General features: G+C 43.7%; 1 protein-coding gene across 11 annotated transcripts in view; it reads right to left on the bottom strand.

Moving 5' to 3' along the window:
- TAFA5 (TAFA chemokine like family member 5) overlaps positions 1-22,985 on the bottom strand; it is a 354,249-nt gene that overhangs the window by 25,390 nt on the left and 305,874 nt on the right. For 7 of the 11 annotated variants that reach the window (XR_014223828.1, XR_014223829.1, XR_014223831.1 and 4 more), the window contains one exon: positions 5,539-5,585. The exons of the other annotated variants lie outside the window; for them this stretch is intronic. Coding sequence is in view for 2 of the 7 variants with exons in the window: in XM_082239904.1 (XP_082096030.1) it covers positions 5,539-5,585 (47 nt within the window). In the remaining 5 variants the exon portion in view is untranslated. The remainder of the gene's footprint in view (positions 1-5,538; positions 5,586-22,985) is intronic. 11 annotated transcript variants of the gene reach the window in all.

Here is a 22,985-nt window from a genome sequence, read left to right as displayed (position 1 = left end):
GTCGTCCCCTTCTCCTTGTGTCCTCAATCTTTCCCAACATCAGGGTCTTTTCCAGGGAGTCTTCTCTTCTCATGATGTGGCCAAAGTATTGGAGCCTCAGCTTCAGGATCCGTCCTTCCAGTGAGCGCTCAGGGCTGATTTCCTTCAGAATGGATAGGTTTGATCTTCTTGCAGTCCATGGGACTCTCAAGAGCCTCCTCCAGCACCATAATTCAAAAGCATCAATTCTTCGGCAATCAGGCTTCTTTATGGTCCAGCTCTCACTTCCATACATCATCACTGGGAAAAACCCAAACACTAAAGTGTTCTAAATTTTGGATTGGTCCTGCACACCTGAGCTGACCAGTGGGTCGCCCTAGTCAAGAAGAGCTATAAAAGCTTCATATTTGGAATAGGATTTTAGGGCTAGCCATAACAATCTGGGTTATCAAACCGTTTTTGATACAGTACAAACCAGAAGCAGTCGCATTTATCATGTTACCTTCTTTCACACAAAAAAGGCAGGTGTGATTTAAAACTGTTTGGATATGGCTGAATAGCTATCAAGAGCTGCAGCTGGCCTGACAAATTATCTATAGCTTTCAAGAAATGCTCTCCACCTACATCCATGCTGTTTTTACTTTTAAGGCTGTAATAAAAAGCAGCTTGTTCCTGTGAAAATGTCGTTTTCTTTATGTATCTTTCTTAATAGAAGAAGAATGTTAAAAGTATTTCACCTGCCAGTAACTTAAAACTGTGGACACATAGAATGGAAGCAGAAGTAAATAGTTTTATGAGTAGTGTTTTAAACTACATCCAGGTTGATAAATAGTAGAAGCACGCTCCCTCCCCCTTTGTTATGAAGAGATGCCTTATTTATCAACCCTGAACATAGGTCATTATACTGACTGAGACCATGAGTTCTTCTATTCTAGTAGCAACAGTTCATTTTCAACTGGCAACAGTTTTCAATGGTCTGTTCCTGTTCTGCTTAAGGACATATGTTTACCGTTTCCTTAAGCAGAACTCTTTGCTTTGTCTTTCACGAATATTCCAATTGAACAGTTGAAAAAAGGCTAACATCTGCAAACGCCTGCCTCCATCATCTAATAACATCTCCTACCAGCAAACCTAACACCTTACTTCATTATTGGTGATGGCTGCACAGTAAAAACAATAAACTGAACTGAACTCCTAGGATACTGGAGGGCAGCAGAGCGTTCTCTGGCAAAAGAGAGTCAGGGTAGCGGTAGGAAATGGTTTCCCTAGCATCTGGAATTGAATTCTCTCCAATTATTTCTGTTCCTTGGACATGAAGACATGCATAAAGGCACATGCCCCAAACAAGCCTGCTGATAATTTATTTAAAACATCATAGAAGGTGAAAAAATATACCATGCTCCTATGAACAGCAACAGAAAGCTGGAATTTGCAGATTAGAACCCTTGGTTTGCAGGTAATCAAAATTTGCAATGAGCCTGGTATTATTTATTTATTTATTTATATTAAGTACAAATTAGAAAACATGCATATTTACAACAAAAGAAAATACAAAAGAAAAAGAAAATACATATAACCAAGGGAAAAAAATTAGAGAATACTTTTTCTCTTTTCATATTTACAGTTATTTATACCTCTATAAAATGCTATTCACAATAAAGGAGTGAAATGAAAGATAAGATATCGGAAAAAAGAAAAAAAAGAACAAAGAAAAAAATAAAGAAGTAAAAGAAAAGGATCATAGGTGAAAATTTTTTAAAGTAGATATGTATTCACTATACATAGCCGTTTATCACGATTTGGGAGTTGAAACGCGGGCTGACTTGTGAAACGTGATATGGATAGGGTGAAAGCTACAGTACATTTACGAGGATAGCTGGTATCAAGAGCATGCACTGAAAGAAATGTCACTCTGTGGCACAGGGTGATATGTTAATAGTAGGGCACAAATAATGGGATTTCTGTGCAAACCTCCACCATAGAACATGACCTATATAGGGTATGATTGGAATTGCATTTATACAGTCAAATGTGAAATATTCCATCTTGGTTACAAGCTGGGGAACTGCGTCAGTACTAATGTCCAATCTCACTTGCATAATGACACACAAATTCAGCTGAATCCAACAATCTTCTGAACTTCTGAATACTGATGGTTTGCCATGGAAAAACAAACATAGCATCTCAGGTACAGGAAATGGAAAACTGTGCAAACTATAAATCGCATCGACAGAACTAGTGTTGGGAAGCTGATCAAGGAATGGTACTACCAGGATATGGTCTATTAGAGCAACCAGGGCTCAGCCCCATCAAGTAAAATAAACAGTGTGTGTGTGTGTGTGTGTGTGTGTATATATATATATATATGCAGGTTTTGGTGTCTTCGGGTGTCTTCCCGTGTAAGAGTCGGGGTGTCTGGGCGACGTTTCGACGAGGTCTCACTCGTCATCTTCAGGCTGGTGCTTTTGGCTTCTTGTTACTGGAACAGAGCAGAATCTGGTGTTTGAGTTCCTATAAATACTGTTGAGGGGTGTGGTGTATAGCCTCCAACGTTCTGGGCAGAGAGGAAGTTCCTAGATTAGTGTGCCTTTTCTTCTTTTGTTCCTTAATTACTTGAGGGATATCTTGAGTGATTTCATGAGTGATATTCAGAATACCACTGGGTGGGTCATTAAGTGTAGATTAGTTGCTAAAGCTTTCGTGTCTTGACCTCTTGAGCTTGTGAAGAGTTTTTCTGAGAAGATGGCTGTGCTGCATTTAGTTGTGCTCTGGCTTGGCTTCGTGTATAGGGGCGAGCTGTGATTTTGTGCCTTGTGCCCGCCAGATCTGTGTAGGGATTGCCGGGGGGTGCAGCTTGCGGAGGTGCCACTATAGTTTGGCTACTGGATGGAGTCTGTAATATTTCTGTGGAGAGGGTCTGGGTTTGGGTCTGGTGTGGTTGATTGGTGACGGCGTTCTGTGTGCCTCTGGTTCTGGTGTCGGTTTTTGTGGGGAGGGCTAATTTCCAGATGTCTGGCAGGCGGGACGTGTCGTCACGCTTGTTCATGTTGTGGGGGTGTTTCTCTATCTCGATGGCTTCCATGATTATTCTCTTGTGGTGATGTTCCATGTTAAAGAGCAATTTGGAATCTGCAAAATTAATTTCGTGTCCTGTTTCTTTCATGTGTTGGAAAAGAGAGGAAGTTTTTTCTTCTTTTTTGACGGCATTCTTGTGTTCTGCGATACGTGCATTTATTCGTCTGTTTGTTTGTCCAATGTACGTGGCTGGGCAGACTTTGCAGGGTATTTCATAGACCCCTTGGTTTTCCAGCTGGATTTTGTCTTTTGGGTTTCTGAGGATATTGGCTATTTTTTGGTTGGTGCAGAAGGCTGTTTTGATATTGTGTTTATGGAGGATTTTGCTAATTTTGTCTGTAGTGCCCTTGATATAAGGAAGGAGGGCCATGCCATTGTTTTCTTCTGTGTCTTGGTTTTTGGGGGGTGTTTCTTTTTGGATTAGCTTCGTAACCTTGTTACAAAAAGAAGAAAAGGCACACTAATCTAGGAACTTCCTCTCTGCCCAGAACGTTGGAGGCTATACACCACACCCCTCAACAGTATTTATAGGAACTCAATCACCAGATTCTGCTCTGTTCCAGTAACAAGAAGCCGAAAGCACCAGCCTGAAGATGACGAGTGAGACCTCGTCGAAACGTCGCCCAGACACCCCGACTCTTACACGGGAAGACACCCGAAGACACCAAAACCTGCATTCCTGTACCCGTGAAAATCTACGAAAGCATATATATATATATATATATATATATATATATATATATATATGACACACACACACACACACAGAGAGAGAGAGAGAGAGAGAGAGAGAGAAATGTGTCTGCAAACACATTTTTTTCAGAATGCCTGGACCACTCTCTCTTTTAATGTTCAAAGATTCAGCTGATGTATAGAAGTGAGAGCGGGACCATAAAGAAGGCTGATCGTCGAAGAATTGATGCTTTTGAATTATGAAGCTTTTATAGCTCTTCTTGACTAGGGCGACCCACTGGTCAGCTCAGGTGTGCAGGACCAATCCAAAATTTAGAACACTTTAGTGTTTGGGTTTTCCCAGTGATGATGTATGGAAGTGAGAGCTGGACCATAAAGAAGCCTGATTGCCGAAGAATTGATGCTTTTGAATTATGGTGCTGGAGGAGACTCTTGAGAGTCCCATGGACTGCTAGAAGATCAAACGTATCCATTCTGAAGGAAATCAGCCCTGAGTGCTCACTGGAAGGACAGATCCTGAAGCTGAGGCTCCAATACTTTGGCCACTTCATGAGAAGAGAAGACTACCTGGAAAAGACCCTGATGTTGGGAAAGATGGAGGGCACAAGGAGAAGGGGACGACAGAGGACGAGATGGTTGGATAGTGTCCTCGAAGCTACAAACATGAGTTTGACCAAACTGCAGGAGGCAGTGGAAGACAGGCGTGCCTGGCGTGCTCTGGTCCATGGGGTCATGAAGAGTAGGACACGACTAAACAACAACAACAAATTCCCCTCAGATGTTATTAGACACAATGGAAAATGGGCAAGCAAACAGATGACAGGCAGCGCTCTCCAACTTTCTTAGGCTGAAATGACTTGAACTTATCCAAGCAATAGTGGCAAGGGGAATTTAAATAGTAAGTACTGTGCTCAGAGTTGGAGAGAATGTGTCTTACTTTATCTTATCCTGTTCAGGTGCTGGGCCTTTGCTTGTCTTTAGAAAATGCTGAGCCCGAACTCAACCTGGAACCAGCCCTTCTAGGCTAGGCAAGATAAAAAAATAAACCTGAGATTTTTGAGACTAGAACTCTGGCAAAGATACTGTTAAGATACATTTATTTGTTTTAATGTACTTTTTTCCCTCAGTTCTTCCAAAGAGCACAAGGGAGTGCACATGGCTCTCTCTCTTGCCATTTATTTCTCATAACAACCCTATGAGATAGTTTAGGCTAAGCGATAATGACTGGCCCACGGCCACCCAGTGAGTTTCATAGCCAAGTGGGGTTTGAACTTCTAGGTCTCCCAGGCTAATCTAATCATTACGACAACTGCTTAGATATGTCCCCACTGTAGTTATTTATTTAAATATTTATAAACGGCACTTCCTTATAAGATACGAACCACTCAACAGGTATACTGCTTAAAATATGTAACCTCATACTGCTATTTACCTGCAATTTGATTTCCCGCCACAATTTAGTACAGTGGTACCTTGGTTTACACTCATAATCCGTTCCAGAGGTCCGTTTGTAAACCAAAACAGGTTGTAACCCAAGGCGCACATTTGCCAATGGGGCTTCCCCAAAAAATTTGCTCGTAATCCAAAAAAAAAAAAAGGGTTGTAATCCAAAAAAAGTTTGCAAACTGGGACATGCACTTCTGGGTTAAACGTGTTTGTAATTCAAAAAGTATGCAAGCCAAGACGTATGCAAACCAAGGTACCACTGTAATTCTCTTTTCATTACAGGGTTGTTCATTTTAAGATATAACATGAACTGTTTTTTTTTCCTTTTCTTTAGATTTTGCTTACCTCCAAATGCAATTATATTCAGAGAAGTTTTTGTCATCATAGTTACGCTGGAAAAAAGGAGAAACATTGCGAGTGTATGGAAGAAGCAGCTAATTTTCATCGAGCGTCCATCTAGTTCAAACAAACTTTTGCGGAAGATTCAGTGTGGCAGCCTAAATCTCCATCAAACCACCAACAGGCACAACCCCTCTGAAAAAGCGGAGATTTGCCTGCTCCTTTTCTCAGTATTGTGGGGTATCAGGCCACCTTTATTCCTGCGTCAGGGCCGGCTGAAACCTTGCTTCAAAAGATACCCATTCTCGTCAAAGGAAGCAATTTCCATTTCCTTTTTGAACTTATTCTGCAGGAGGAGCTGTGCCTCATGGGCACTGCTGGGCAAAATGCCCATTGCAGTTATCTCTAAAGCTTCTCCCAGGGCTCCTTGTACCTCTTTTAAACATTATTAAAGAACGGCTCTATCAGGAACTCTGCGCTCCATTATTAATTGAAGTGCCCTGCCTCCTCCCTTGCTGTTATTGTACTAAAACCTCATGTCACACTTATTTATTTAGCTTTCCCTGCTCTGTTGTGCTGCGTATCGACATATGCTCAGGGAGAAAAGAGAATGATCCGGTTGGAATTTGTGGGCTGGAATTCTACTTTCTGTTTACGCGGCGCGACAGCATTTGCAGTCCCCTCCCCTCCTCGTCCCACTTCAAATAAGATGCTCAGGTCAACGTTGGAGGAGACAGCCACAGTTCTGTGCGTTTCAACAGGGAAATGCCCTAATCGCTTACGGAGAGAAGTGTGGGAAACACAAGATCTTAAAAGCAAGACTTTAATTGAGGGGAGCCAGGGGGCAGAGCAAGGGGGTGCGGTGGGTGTGGGCTACCCTGGGTGTCATCACTGAGGGGGGTGACAAAATGCCAGGCGGCACTCACCGCGGGGCCTGCCACGTGCCCGAGCCATGCATCTCTCCTGTGAGAGACGCAGTGGGTAAGATAATAATAATAATAATAATTTATTATTTATACCCTGCCCATCTGGCTGGGCTTCCCCAGCCACTCTGGCATAGCTGTCAACCTTCACTTTTTTCGCAGGATATTCCCTTATTCCAGCACCATTTCCCGCTGCTATCCCGGATTGTTAGATATCCTGTAGACTGTCCCCAGGACAGGCGAGGCTCCTGATCCCTTATTTTGGAGGCTGCTGATCCCTTATTTTCAAATCTGAAAGTTGACAGCTAGGCACTCTGGGTGGCTTCCAACAAAAGATTAAAAACAATACAGCATCAGACATTTAAAACTTCCCAAACATTTGTCTTATTAAAGTAAAATAGTTGTTTATTGCCTTGACATCTGCTGGGAGGGCGTTCCACGGGTGCCACTACCGAGAAGGCCCTCTGCCTGGTTCCCTGTAACCTCACTTCTTGCAATGAGGGAACTGCCAGAAGGCCCTCAGCGCTGGACCTCAGCGTCCGGGCGGGATGATGGGGGTGGAGACACTCCTTCAGGTATACAGGACTGAGGCCATTTAGAGCTTTAAAAGTTGGCACCAACACTTTGAATTGTGCTCGGAAACGTACTGGGAGCCAATGAAGATCTTTCAGGACCGTTCAGGCTCCATGCTGCCCAAACGGTCTGCCCATTGCCTCCCCTCCTCCCCCAGCTGTAGGGAGGCTGAGTGGGGAGGAGGCAGGCAGACTCCGGAGGCCCCGCAGAGTGCCCTGCCCCTGGGCACGAAATCCCAGGCGCCCAAGTGGCTTCCTCTGCTGCTGCTTACGGCTCACCCACACTTCTTCCATCCCGCCCCCCAGGGGAAACCCACCATTTACTGCTGAATCTGTTTTTAGGTGGATTGAGGTTTGCTCCAATTCAGTGGTAAGCAGCGTGTTTTCCCCAGGAAAAGCAGTGGGGCGAATGAAAAAACCTCTCTAGGCACGTAACAAGTAGATGTGTGGAAAAGCTCCTAGTTACCCACAGCTCTTCTACCCAAGGCAAAGGCGCATTTGGGACTGAAAAGCAGAGCCATGGGTGAGATAAGCCACCAGTCAGAGAAGGAGGGGGCATGTACTTTTCATTCCTGTGGTTCCCCTTGCCCTTTCTTTCTTACCTTTTTTTTTCTTACCGAATGGGTTGCTTCCATATTTAGGCATTGGAAAATGCCCCCATCACATCTAGCTTGGCCCTGCCTTTATCCACAGGATCTATACCGGCTTACAACATATCCGCCGACATTTTTCTCGTGAAAATAGGGACGCGCTATTCCATAATAATTCTATTATTTATACCCCACCCATTTGACTGGGTTGCCCCAGCCGCTCTGGGCGGCTTCCAACATATATAAAAACATAACAAGACATTACATATTCATCAGTCCTACAAGAGATCTGCAAAATAACAGAAGCTGTATTAGGAGAAACTTCAGAACTAGCTCTATAAAATATCTTCCATGACAACAATGCGTACTCACATTACAAAGAACTCAGAACCCACTTATTCTCAGCAGCTAGGAGTGCCATAACTAGACACTGGAGGGATCTATCAGGAGTGAACACAGACCCCATACCAAAATGTATGGGGCAAAAGCTCTACTAGAAAAGCCAACCAAAAAATTGAAATTAGTACAGGGACAAACAAAAGAGGATGCCTTCACCCCGGTGTGGTTCCCCTTTATTACATATTCAGCCCAACAGGACAATGAACACTCACCCCCCCCTGACAGCATACAAATTGATATGACTAATTTGACCCAACAACCCCCCTCCCCTACACACACACACACAAACACACACACACACACAACTCACTGCAATCAACCGAATGCAACCAACCATGTTCTGGGCTCTCCAACCTCTCACACCACCAACATACATACATACATACATACATACATACATAACCTATCCACGTGACGCTGACACAAAAAATGGGCCCACACACTATGCCAGGGGTCAGCAAACTTTTTGAGCGGGAGCCAGTCCACTGTCCCTCAGACCTTGTGGGGGGCTGGATTATATTTTGGGAGAAAAAATGAATGAATTCCTATGCCCCACAAATAACCCAGAGATGCATTTTAAATAAAAAAACACATTCTACTCATCTTTCCACAGGGCCTGCAAGACAGAACTGTTCCACCTGGCCTTTGGTTTGGACTGAGTCTGACCCTTATGTTTCCCTCCCCTTATGGTTTTGATCTATGGGCTACTTTTAAAATGTGGGTGCATTTTAAATTGCATTTTAACCTGCATTCCCCCCTCCCCTTTTATGTTTTTACTGTAATTTTACAGGTGTTAGCTGCCCTGAGCCCACCCTCTGGCCGGGGAGGGCAGGGAATAAATAAATTGTATTATTATCATCATCATCATCATCATCATTATTTGACTTCCATCATACTAGCTTGGGGGATGGCATTCATCTAGCGGCAGCTAGACTGGTGACTGGGGGCAGCCGCCGGGACCACATAACACCGGTCTTGAAAGACCTACATTGGCTCCCAGTACGTTTCCAAGCACAATTCAAAGTGCTGGTGTTGACCTTTAAAGCCCTAAACGGCCTCGGCCCAGTATACCTGAAGGAGCGTCTCCACCCCCATTGTTCTGCCCGGACGCTGAGGTCCAGCACCGAGAGCCTTCTGGCGGTTCCCTCATTGCGAGAAGCAAAGCTAGAGGGAACCAGGCAGAGGGCCTTTTCGGTAGTGGCGCCCTCCCTGTGGAACGCCCTCCCATCAGATGTCAAAACGATAAACAACTACCTGACATTCAGAAGACATCTTAAGGCAGCCCTGTTCAGGGAAGTTTTTAATGTATGATATTTTAGTGTTTTTTGGTTTCTATGGAAGCCGCCCAGAGTGGCTGGGGAAACCCAGCCAGATAGGCGGGGTACAAATAAATTTATTATTATTATTATTATTATTATTATTATTATTATTATTATTATTATTATTATTATTATTATTATGTGGTCTGGCCCTCAGCCTCAGGCAGCATATTTGGTAACTGCCTGTTAAGTTTTACCTGCCCATACATGCATTTGAGACTTTTACATGTTTTCCTTGTTATGTTTTAATACATATAACCTTCCTACCAGTACCTGTTGCTGAGTCTTCATCTTGGGTTTGGGGCAAAGTCGGTTGGTAAAAACAATTACTGAGTTGGATAGACCAATGGACTAACTTCGTATGAGGCAGTCTCCTCCAACCAGCTTGTCCTCCATATGATTTGGACCAGAACTCTAGAGGGTACCAGGTTGGAGGAATGTACAGTGGACCCTCGGGTTACATTACCTCCGTTGCCTACTTCCGAGTTTCGCTGAGCACGCATGCACAGAAGCACTCTGCATGCGTCACGTATGTGCAGAAGTGCTCTATTGTGCACGCAGAAGCGGTGCCTCATGTTGTGGACTTTTCTGGGTCCGTATGGAGCCCCAGAAGAAATTAAGTTCATATCTGGAGGGTCCATTGTACTGGAGAAAAGGCCAGTAAAATGTATATGTTCCTGTGTATGATGATCTATCCAAAAGAATAAAGCTCATTAAGGATGATAGCCAATGTTAGGCATACTCACTTGATATCAATGGATGTAAATAACTTGTCAACTGTTTTCAGTGGGTCTACTCTTGAGTTTGACTTAATTGGATACCACCCTAAGGATTTGTTTTTTTCCTAATTTTATAGGAACCTGCAGCCTCTAATAAGCAGCAATTGCCATTTGTACTTCAAAGAAAATCTATTTTGTGAGTGAACTTGCAGATTTTAAAAGCTTCAGTTTCGCATAGGAAAAAAGGATGAGGTTAAGGAGCAAATAGGAATACAATAAGAAGCTATTGTGCAAAACAATATGACTGAGGTACAAAGAACCACGTGACTCACTTTGCATTCCCAAGGGGCTTGTAGGAAGAGCTGCCTTTTATTCCAAAATGCAGAGCACTTTTAAAACTGAAAGCAGCATCCAAATGCAGCAGCTCTTCTGATCCCAGCCAATGAGATTAGATAACCCAAACTCTGAATCACATTAGATTACCAGAGCTCATTAGTTTACCTCTTCTCTACCCTGACATGGCAGGAAAAGGCAAAAAAGTAAGTGAAATGGAACACTCAGCTCCATTGCTATTGATTCACTCACCTGCCTTGGAGGAAATGGAGCCCGTGCCCTTTTTACTTTTTGTCCTTTCCTGTTATTCCAAGCAAGGCAGAATTCTAAAAACTCCACTTTCCTTCCCTCACGGCAAAAAAAGATAGAACAAGTTAAATGGCAAATGCACAATTCCTTCATCAGCAGGATTTGGGAGTCTTTAACATCTATCCAGTTTCAATTGGTCTTGTTCAATTTTAATCGATAGCTCAAAGTTAGGTATAAATGCTGCTTTTATCAGTAAGATGACGACAAAAACTGTTGATGGCAGTATTCTCCAAACTACTACAGGATACAGTATATGTCTATTAAACCACAAAGGCATTGCCTTCTAGCTATCTCCATTGGTTTTATGCAGATGAAAACACTTCTAAATAAGAAGCAAAATCACATCTACATGTGTAGCAATGAGTTTCTCAACCTTTGGGTCCCCAGATGTTTGTTGGACTACAACTCCCATCATCCCTGAGCTCTGGCCTTGCTAGCTAGGGGTGATGGGAGTTGTAGTTCAACAACATCTGGGGACCCACAGGTTGAGAAAGGCTGAATTATAAGTGCTTGTGCTTGATGATGAAAACAGAGAGGAAGGCAATGGATGAATGAAGAGCATATATCAACAGTGGCTTTGTGAATGTTTTATTAGTCATATTAGGTAATCTGGTGTTCCTGTTGAACTTCTTCATCAACACAGAGTGTGCGCAGTGAATGGAGCATAGAAATAAAAACCTGTCCACAATATCTTTTCTTAAGTTTTATTTTTGAAAACAGAACCACCAAATGCTGCAAGCCAACACTCCTCCTTACCAGCAACTTGCAAGACATTTGGTCAAACTAAATACAGTTTCAATTAACCAATTATCCTATCACATCCCATCCCTTCCCGCACCCAGTGCAGAAAGTAACTCCCCTTTTAATTAGGCAAAAAGTCGAGTGACCACAGGTGTGCAGCTAAGCAGGTCAAACTGCAAGCATACACCTCTGAAACCAACCTGGGTAGCATTACTGACCACTTTAAGATAAAGAAAAATAAGCAACCCCCTGCTGGTCAATGATGCGTAACAGAAACATCTAGCATTTTCCCTGTATGTTTAAGATGCCTAACTGTTGGCAAAGCCTTTGTGAAGACATCAGCAATTTGCTCTAGTCCAGCTATGTATTCAAAATTAACTATTTCCTCATTAAACATTTGTTTTGCAAACTCCAAACGTAACCATAATGTTCTGGTACGTCGTGTATTGCTCTCCGATGTCAAAATGGCTGTCCCACTCTGGGAATCAATGGGCATGGTTACTGGGAATTTTACTTTTATTTTTAGGTCGGCAAACAACTGCAAAAAACATTCTATGTCTCCGATAGCTTGAGAGCATGCACAAAGCTCGCTTTCTGTGGCTGACAGACAAATTATGTTCTGTCTGCGTGATTGCCACTCAAATGGGCATTCATTGTATCCGTAAACAAAACTGGACACACCTTTATATTTGAATTGCTCAGACGTGTGAGATGTGGCACAAAAGATATCAAAACCTGTGTCATTGTGCACCCTAAAATGTAACCTGTAATGCAGTGTGTGCTTCAGGTAAAACACCACTCTTTTTAAGGCTCGAAAACACTGCTTGGTTGGGCTCTCAACAAATTTGGAAAGAAAATTAAAATGAAATGATATGTCTGGTCCTATGTCCTATGTCCTAGGTAAAGGTAAAGGGACCCCTGACCATTAGGTCCAGTCGTGACCGACTCTGGGGTTGTGGCGCTCATCTCGCTTTATTGGCCAAGGGAGCGGGCGTACAGCTTCCGGGTCATGTGGCCAGCATGACTAAGCTGCTTCTGGTGAACCAGAGCAGTGCACGGAAATGTCATTTACCTTCCTGCCAGAGCGGTACCCATTTATCGACTTGCACTTTGACCTGCTTTCGAACTGCTAGGTTGTCAGGAGCAGGGACCGAGCAACGGGAGCTCACCCCGTCGCGGGGATTTGAACCGCCAACCTTCTAGCAAGCCCTAGGCTCTGTGGTTTAACCCACAGTGCCACCCGCGTCCCTATGTCCCACTGACATCTAAAACAGCAATGTTTCAGTATTTAATGTATTTTATGTCATCACAATAGTTGCCTGTACTGGACATAACACATGCTTTCTGGATGACACCAAACCCTATTGCATCCAGCACCCTCCTTCTCACATAGATAATAATAATAATTTATTATTTATACCCCGCCCATCTGGCCCAGCCGCTCTCCAACAAAAGATTAAAAATACATTAAAACACCAGTCATTAAAAACTTCCCTGAACAGGGCTGCCTTCAGATGTCTTCTAAATGTCAGATAGTTGTTGATTTATTTGACATCTGATGGGAGGGCATTCCACAGGGTGGGCACCACTACCAAGAAGGCCCTCTGCCTGGTTTCCTGTAACCTCACTTCTTGCAGTGAGGGAACCGCCAGAAGGACCTCAGTGTCCAGGCTGAACGATGGCGGTGGAGACGCTCCTTCAGATATACTGGACTGAGGCCGTTTAGGGCTTTAAAGTTCAGCACCAACATTTTGAATTGTGCTTGGAAACGTACTGGGAGCCAATGTAGGTCTTTCAAGACCGGTGTTATGTGGTCTCGGCAGCCACTCCCAGTCACCAGTCTAGCTGCCACATTCTAGATTAGTTGTAGTTTCTGGGTCACCTTCAAAGGTAGCCCCATATAGAGCGCATTGCAGTAGTCCAAGCGGGAGATAACTAGAGCATGCACCACTCTGGTGAGACAGTCTGGCAGATAGAGTCTCAGCCTGCGTACCAGATGGAGCTGGTAGACAGCTGCCCTAGACACAGAATTGACCTGTGCCTGCAGGGATAGCTGTGAGTCCAAAATGACTCCCAGGCTGCGCACCTGCTCCTTCGGGAGCACAGTTCAGGACCAGAGAGTCCTCCACACCTGCCTGCCCCCTGCCCCCCCCAAAACAGTACTTTTGTCTTGTCATGATTCAACCTCAATCCATTAGTTGCCATCCATCCTCCAACAGTGGCTAACCAAGATGTATCTAAGGAAGCCAAGAAGGGTACTAGCCCTCTCCAACTCTTCTTTCCCAGAGGTAGTATATAGCTACCATGACTAGCAGCCATTGATAGATGTATCTGTCACTGATTACTCTAATACCCCCTTTTAAAAGTTATCTTTAAATGCCATCACATCACCTTGTGATTGCAAATTCCATAGTTTAATGAAGTGGCCTTAAATTGTTCAAAGATCTCTTTGAGCAAGTCAGTGACCATCCACTTTGGCCATTTACAGTTGAGGCTTGGTATAGACTCATTGTTTGGTTAAGTTGGTACTCGACTTAAAATAACAGCTTAAAAGCATTGAGTATTGATGACTAATGGAAATGGGCTCACTGCCAATGGCTACAGCAGTAAGTAATAAATAGGAGCAGTACTGCCATGTGTCCCCTTGACCATGCAAGAACAATGGCTAAGAATTAAAACACAGTGATTCAGCCTTACAATTTCTCCCCATGGGACAATGTCTTACACACCGACTAACTCTGCAGTGCTCTGGGAACCGTGCCAAAATACTTTCTCACTCCCTGAATGAACATGACTTCAAAGATAGTTATTGCTATATTTTTAAAGTATCCTTGATGTTCATAATGAGCAAATGTTTTAAAAATAACCACGAACGGTCTTGTAAATGTAGTTATGATTTAATGGACTGCTGATGGAAATGGGCTGTGGTGATCAATTTATGGTGGTTTCATGTACACATACATTTACCTTTGCAATGGCTCTCTGTGGCTCACTTTAGATTATAATATCTCAACGAGCCAATGTATGAATGATCATTTTGTCGGAGCAAAGGAACAGGATACAGCTCTGTTCACATGAGCCATGATTAAATCATGACGTCCCTAACAAACCAAAGTCTTACCAGAAAACCATTGTTACCAGCTTTGGAACTAGTCTTTCTGATGAAAGAAGGAACTAGAGTTAATTAGGCTGTGGAGGGAGGAGCAAAAGGATGGGAGCGGGTGGCGCTGTGGTCTAAACCACTGAGCCTCTTGGGCTTGCTGATCGGAAGGTCGGTGGTTCGAATTCCCATTGCTCTGTCCCAGCTTCTGCCAACCTAGCAGTTCGAAAGCAGACCAGCGCAAGTAGATAAATAGGTACCACTGTGGCGGGAAGGTAAACGGTGTTTCCATGCACTCTGGCACTTGCCACAGTGTCCTGTTGCACCAGAAGCGGTTTAGTCATGCTGGCCACATGACCCAGAAGTTGTCTGAAGGACAAATGCCGGCTCCCTCAGCCTGAAGCAAGATGAGCGTCGCAACCCCATAGTCGATTTTGACTGGACTTAACTGCCATGGGGTCCTTTACCTTTACCTTACCTCCTCTTGGCTTTTAAAAAATGAGTTATCATTGCCTGAAGTGGGCCACTGAATCAAATGGGTCACACTATTGAGGTCAGAGTAATGGCAAGAAGAGGCAGGTGTTAAAGAGAGTATTCCCCCTGACATTGCAAGAGTTAATATGGCTGAGAGGCCCTGTTCTATATATTAATATTATTGGAGAACTTGCTCTAGCAACTACCAGCTTTTCAGAGCGAGATGTAAAGAGATTACCCTAGATTGTTTTCTAAAAGCATGCCAAAATATACTTTATGTGAAAATAATGAGGCATCGTAAACCAATTAATAGGGTGTGGGTTGGCTTCATGGTGTTGTTGCTTTTTGCCTGTGGAATGCTAGCTAAATATATGTATTCCATATTGCATCAATGTAACTGAGAGAAGAACTTCTTAATGTTTAGACTGAAGGGAGAATGCCACAAAAAAATCCATCATCTTTACTTGCTTCCTTAGTTAAATTACTCAATTTAGCACTGGTAGTCTGCAACAATGTACATTTTAATTACATTCCGAATTACATTTTAATAGTTTTATTTTCCTCCCTGCCTGCAATAATTTATCAGATGCTTTAAAATGCATTTGTTTTTCCATTTGGAAAGCATTTAGTTTTCATTGGAGTCTGTTTCTAATGATGCTGGACATTATTGTTGCTTATATATATTTATCCTCTTGTTTTTGCACCTGCATAGATCCCTATGTCAGCACAGCTCTGGAGCTGCACTTGGTTAGCGAAATGAATTCCCTGTGCTAGCTGTGTAACTGCAGAGGATAGAAAAGAGCTTTTGTCTATACTCTGCAAATGCAGCAACTATCTATATTGTTTTAATTGTCTACGGGAGAGTTTGTGCCACAAACAAACCTCATGTAATGCAATTAAAAATTTAATTGCACCAATATGCACAAACTTTTTGGAAAAGAAGAAGCAGAAATTTCATATCATGGACAACTTAAAGCAGGATAAACAAGGATGTACAGAAAATGCCTAAAGGTGAATAAACCTGTCCTGGAAAAAAGACTGCCTCTGGCTTTCCTCCCTACCTCTTCCCAGCCTCTCACTTTTTCTCGTGTAGTCACATCAGATCAGAAGCTTTCACATTTGTTTTACATTTACCACTGTTTAGCATCAGAACCGAACCCTAAACTACTGTCAGTCTTAACCATGGTTAGCAAAAACAAGCTCTCTGCTCATAGCCATGGTTTGAAGCAAGTTTGTTTCCACTAACCTATTTGATACAAACTATGGTTTGGGAGGCAGTGGAAGACAGGAGTGCCTGGCGTGCTCTGGTCCATGGGGTCATGAAGAGTCGGACACGACTAAACGACTAAACAACAACAAATGGTTTGGGAAAGGGATGCGGGTGGCGCTGTGGGTTAAACCACAGAGCCTAGGACTTGCCAATCAGAAGGTTGACGGTTTGAATCCCTGTGACGGTGTGAGCTCCTGTGGCTCGGTCCCTGTTCCTGCCAACCTAGCAGTTCGAAAGCACGTCAAGTGCAAGTATATATATAGGTACCGCTCCGGCAGCAAGGTAAACAGCATTTCCGTGTGCTGCTCTGTTTCACCAGAAGCGGCTTCGTCATGCTGGCCACATGACCCGGAGGCTGTATGCCGGCTCCCTCGGCCAATAAAGCGAGATGAGTGCCGCAACCCCAGAGTCGGTCACAACTGGACCTAATGGTCAGGGGTCCCTTTACCTTGGGAAAGTTTGGCATTCAAAACAAGGTGCTTCTGGCTGAGAAGGGGCAGCAGTTGGAGTGGGGCATGTAAGGACAAGGCTTGCGTTAGTTTATCCCTGTAAACACTTAGCCATGGTTTAACAGGACAATAATATCCATACATTCATTACAATTTAAAATATATATACCAGTAATTAGAGTAAGAAAATTTCTCAGATTTGTAAAGTCGTTCATCTTCAGAGAAAAGGATCTTCATTCTTTTTTTGGCGCCATGTTGACACATTTCTCTGTTTTTAATCGCTTTCCCTTCAACTAACCTTCCTAAGAGTTTCTACTTAGTAAATTAATTTCCATTTAAGAGTAATCTTACAAAACGTATGGAGTCACCTTGTGCGAATAGTTGTGTTGCTTTGAGAATATGGGTTATTATTTTGTAGGGCACTTACTTGAAACCTTGAACTGCAGGGCTTAAATAGAATAACCTAATAAAGGTTAGGAAATAATTATGTCCACTCAAATTTTCTCTCTAGGACTGTGCTTCTGCATACTGGAATTTTCAAAGATTGTCAGAGACTGATATCCTGTATGGGTTCCTGGACCATTTGAACCAATAGGAAGAGAAGAGAAAATGCATATTGGTATTGCAAGTATTCTCTGTTGGCAATTCTGAATGTTGGAAGGAGACAGCACTGAGAGGTGCAACACTGTGAGCTACAGGAATTGGTAGCTTGTTAATTAAATGTAATGGAAATGTGTAGATCAGCTATGGAATCCAGTGGTTGTTCATCAAGGTCCTACACCACTTTTACACCAGCAGTTAGATCCTTGGGCCCCAGCTTCTAAGATGTTCTACTGCCGCTATCAGTGCTGAACAAATGGTCTACAACCAAGTTAATATTCAAAAAGCTTTCTGAGTTAGTAGCTAAGTGAATGTTTGGAAGGATCAAAGTGGATTTTTGTGTCAAAGGTGATCACACTTAATAAAATATTCAGATCGCAGAAGATCATCCCGAACATTGGATCTAAAATCTGAAATAGCTTGCAGAGGTCTTGCACCACAGAATTTCAAAGACTGTTCTTTGTTTTTGTTTTCAAGGTTTGGACAGCTTGGCTTTCGTTCAGAGTTTATTTTCTGAAATGACTTCATTCTATTCCCCCTTCTTATTTTCTTGCTAAAGATATTATTTTCTTGCTAAAGATATATAATGAATTATTACATGCTGTCATTGTTAATTGTAGTTTATGCTTTTTTGAGGGGAAAGGACTTCACTCCTGTTTTTTTTTTTTTCTTCTCTCTGCTCTGCTTGATGAATGCAGCTATTACATATGTTCAGCAGTGGCGTAGCGCGGGGGTGCAGGGGGGGCTGGGCGCATCGGGCGCAACACCTGGGGGTTAGGGTTAGGGGGCGCAAATCCACGGGTTAGGGGGCGCAAATTACTTGCCTTGCCCCGGGTGCTGACAACCCACGCTATGCCACTGATGTTCAGGAAAAAAAGTATGAACAAATGAGGACATTTAAGACACTATTTGACCCCCACCCCACTCCTCCTCTGCAAAGCAAAGTTCAGACCTGCTTATGTGGATCCCAGGGATGCTGTAGTACTAGCCAGTACTGGTACTTCACTGGTACTGCAGTATTAAAGGCTCCCTAGACTCCCAGTTATACAACTCTTGAGAGCAGACTGATTTAAATAAACTGACATTACCAGCACCAGAGCTACAACTACTTCAGAGTAGCAAACAGAATACTCTTAACTATATTTAGTTGAGTTGGGGAAATCCTTGTAACATAAGAAAAAGGAAGACTTGACTCTTCCTGGAATTAAAGATATGGGCAAGTGCACCAATCAATCGGGCTGTTGCACATTTAAAATTTTTTGTCAGGTAGCCAAAAGCTGCTGTTATCCTATTATTTTAATCCAGAAATGAAAGAGCATTTTGAAGTGCCACATCAAATAAAACAGTGGTGAATACTAAGCTGGAAAATATGCTTAAGAAATCATTTTATTGTTGCTATAATTTACTGATTTTGCAAGAAGAGCTGACACGTGTTTTTCACTTTACATCCCTCTGCTGCAAGCTTTAGAATTACTCATGTTCACATGCAGCTGGTTCGGTATTTAAGTCAGTCAGTCAGGCATAACCCAAAGAAAAGAAAACCGTTCTGTTTCCATACATAGCTAGGCAATCCCTAAAATGTTTCAAAACATGACTTATTAAAGGTTGATGCAGCCCGTATTTCTAAAATAATCAGACTGATTTCCCATCATATATATTTGCTGATGCCAATATGACTCCAGTCCACGAAACACCACTTACTGGTCTGTTTGTACGGACCCTGCTATCTTTTTAAAATGTGAGGCTACTGTCATATAATGCCTCATTGGTTTTTCACCTCTCTTCTTTTCCTTGACTTTGCGCTGACTATTATATTCTGGAAGGTGTCTCGTAGAAATATATGCATGCACCTTCGATCCCTGGCACACAGACTGTTTACAAGATATCTGAAGACCCTTTAAGAGATCTTAAGATTCCCATGAATTGTGGGGAAGTGAATTGCAATCAAGGTTATAAAAATTAAGTGGTGTATTTTCTTCACCCCTATAACCACTTACTTAGAAGCATGGAATAGGAAAAGGGAAACTGTGGGTCGGTTTAGATAGAATTACAATTTCAGATGTCCTTGGATGCTAAAAATGAAGGAAACAAGTAATTAATAAAACTAGCACCCTTCCACGAAGAAGTAGGATTGGGAAGATAGCTTTGAGTTAACCACTCTTTCCTCCTTCTATCCTCACTTCATTTGAATTGCTCCTTCTTTTCCCACGATCTGTTCTGACCCTTGGTTTCCCTGGAGTTGTCATTACCTGCACCTTCCTTTAGCATATTGGTCCTTTTGAGACACAAGAGCTAGAGATGTGCTGGTGCTGCCACACTAAAATACGATTGGACACAGATGCATGGGACTGGCATTGCTGCACCTCACCTGGGTGGCCACAAGTGGCGCTCGTGAGCACAGTGCTGCCCAGCTAGAGGGAGCAGAATAGGCTTACCAAACAAACTGCATGTATTGTTTTCATATCCTATCTGTTCCAAGAAGCTTGGCACTCGTTTTATGCTTGCAAAATATCCCTGAGATGCAAGATAGACTCAGAATTGGTGACTTGCCTAAGACCACCCATTGCATTTTGTGACTGAGCAGGGATTCCAATGCAAATCTCCCTAGTATCTCAAACTCCAGTGTGGTGTAGTGTTTAAGAGCGGTGGGCTTGTAATCTGGTGAACCAGGTTCGCTTCCCCGCTCCTCCACATGCAACTGCTGGGTGACCTTGGCCTGGTCACACTTCTTTGAAGTCTCTCAGCCTCACTCACCTCACAGAGTGTTTGTTGTGGGGGAGGAAGGGAAAGGAGAATGTTAGCCGCTTTGAGATAAAGCGGGATATCAAATCCAAACTCTTCTTTTTCTTCCAAAAATCTTCAAGGGCAGCTCCAAGTAGAGTGCACTGTGGTAGTCCATCTTGGGTGGAACTTATTCTACTACTGGGGTGGGGCATCTCTTGCACTCAAAAGGATGTCGTTTGTATCTCTACAGCCACAGCAGGCTGAAGGTGTACTCATCCAATGTCTCCCAAGACAGGCAGTGGCGTCGCAACAGGGGGTGGGGGTGGGACGCGGTACGCCCCGGGTTCCATGTCTGCGGGGGTGACAATAAGTCACCCCGCGGGGGCTCGCGGCAGTGCGAGCAGCCAACGTGCTGGTGCAGCCCCATGTGGAACATCCTCTGTTCGCAGCTGCAGCCATGAGCAGAGGAACTGGGCACCGGCGGCAAACTGTTGTATGCGTGGCATGCGCTGTATGTAGCAATGCCGCACATGCACTGTATAGTGGTTTGCCGCTGGCACTGCTCCAGCACTGTATGGATGGCACTGGGATCCCTCCATCGCTGCTATAGCCGTGAATGGAGGATCATCCATTTGTGGCTGCAGCCGTGAGCAGAGGATCCCGGAACCGTCCGTACAGCGCTGGAGCAACGCTGACTGCAAACTGCTATACAGCGCATGTGCGGTGTTGCCACATACGGCACATGCATCACACATAGTGACACCGCACATGCGCCCTAGGTAGCTACGCCCGCCCCGAGTGTCACAAAGCCTTCCTTTGCTCCTGAAGACAGGCAAATGCCAGAAGCAACAGGTATCTTTCACATAACAGGTAAGACAGAGTAGCATAATTTGGGTTGGCTCAATGGGACGCAGGTGGTGCTGTGGGTTAAACCACAAAACCTAGGACTTGCTGATCAGAAGGCCGGCAGTTCGAATCCCCGCGACGGGGTGAGTTCCCGTTGCTCGGTCCCAGCTCCTGCCAACCTAGCAGTTTGAAAGCACGTCAAAGTGCAAGTAGATAAATAGGTACCACTCCAGCGAGAAGGTAAATGGCATTTCCGTGCGCTGCTCTAGTTCGCCAGAAGCGGCTTAGTCATGCTGGCCACATGACCCGGAAGCTGTACGCCTGCTCCCTCGGCCAATAAAGCGAGATGAGCGCCACAACCCCAGAGTTGGTCGCGACTGGACCTAATGGTCAGGGGTCCCTTTACCTTTACTACATGTGGTGAGAGTTGAGGATATTATGCCAATAAGAATAATTCTCAGACCAAAGGCTGCACAATTTTACAGCACTGCAAGAAGAAGTATTTCCTCCGCCATCCTTGTTGCTAGTTTATACTATTTTGTTGGTGGCAAAGGTGTGGGTTGAACTACTTCAGCATTCAAGTGGCAGTTGTACCTCAGAATATTGATCCACAATGGAAGTGTGAAAGTAAATCTGGTGCTTTTTTCTGTAAAGAGGGTCATAACAGTCCATTTTGATCTGAGGAGAAGTGGTGTACTGCAGATTCCACCCTCTCCCCTCATCAAAGCATTGTTTCAGTAGTAAATGTCAAGGACCTTTCTTGCATTCAGAATTTAATTTGTATTACTTGCAAAGACACATAAAGTGAACAGGGTGTACCAAGATTACATTAAAATGCACATCCTGTCATTTTGAAGCAGATATAAATATAGTGTACAAGGCTGTGTCTTACTCTCAGAGGAACACGGTTGAGTGTCTGACCCTGTGAAGAACCCAAGATACAACTTTTGAGAAAAATGCTGTGTGGTGTAAAGACTGAGATTGTTGATCTGTACTGAGATACACTGTCAAATATATATAGATCCAAATAGCCTGGTTTTGATCTATTTTATTTCTTTGCATCCATTTTTCTTAATCTTGATTACTGCAAAATGCTTGCTACATGCACACAGACAACAGGAGAAGTGCCTTTTTTTTCATCTATCTGCAAGGCTGAACCAAACAAGCTTAACTACTTAGCTTGGTCATCCAGATAGGGCCCAGTGGTTTACTACTGCTGCTGCTGCTGCTACTACATCATTAAGACACTTGGGAAGGCAGGTGAACTAATACCACTGTACTGGAAGAAGCAAAGATCACTAGTGTTGAAGTAATGATTCTTCAACATCAACTTGGTTGGACTGGTCATGTTGTGCGGATGCCTGATGATCGTCTTCCAAAACAACTACTTTATTCCGAACTTAAAAATGGAAAGCGTAATGCTGGTGGTCAACAAAAGAGGTTTCAAGACTGTCTCAAGGCAAATCTTTTAAAATGTAGTATAAACACTGACAACTGGGAAACACTGGCCTGCGAGCGCTCCAGTTGGAGAACAGCCTTTACCAAAGGTGTCATGGGTTTTGAAGACACTCAAACTCAGGACGCAAGGAAAAATAATGCTAAGAAGAAGAGGAGGAGGAGGAGGAGGAGGAGGAGTTTGGATTTGATATCCCACCTTTCACTCCCTTTAAGGAGTCTCAAAGCGGCTAACATTCTCCTTTCCCTTCCTCCCCCACAACAAACACTCTGTGAGGTGAGTGGGGATGAGAGACTTCAAAGAAGTGTGACTGGCCCAAGTTCACCCAGCAGCTGCATGTGGAGGAGCGGAGACACAAACCCGGTTCCCCAGATTACGAGACTACCGCTCTTAACCACTACACCACACTGGCTACACCACACATCTCACTGGCTAAGAGGAAGGCACGCTTGGCAAACCCACACCGTGATCAGCTCCTGCCCAGAAACCAATGTCCCCACTGTAGAAGGACATGTGGATCCAGAATTGGCCTCCACAGTCACTTATAGACTCATTGTTAAAACCACAGCGCCACCCACGTCCCAATGGTACCAATCAGATATTTAATCTAAACAAGAACACACCTGCCA

The sequence above is a fragment of the Podarcis vaucheri genome (genome assembly GCF_965113315.1).
Source record: "Podarcis vaucheri genome assembly, chromosome: 10".
NCBI lineage: Eukaryota > Metazoa > Chordata > Lepidosauria > Squamata > Lacertidae > Podarcis > Podarcis vaucheri.
Note: the sequence above shows the minus strand (reverse complement) of the source record. Positions and strands in the feature narration are given on the sequence as shown.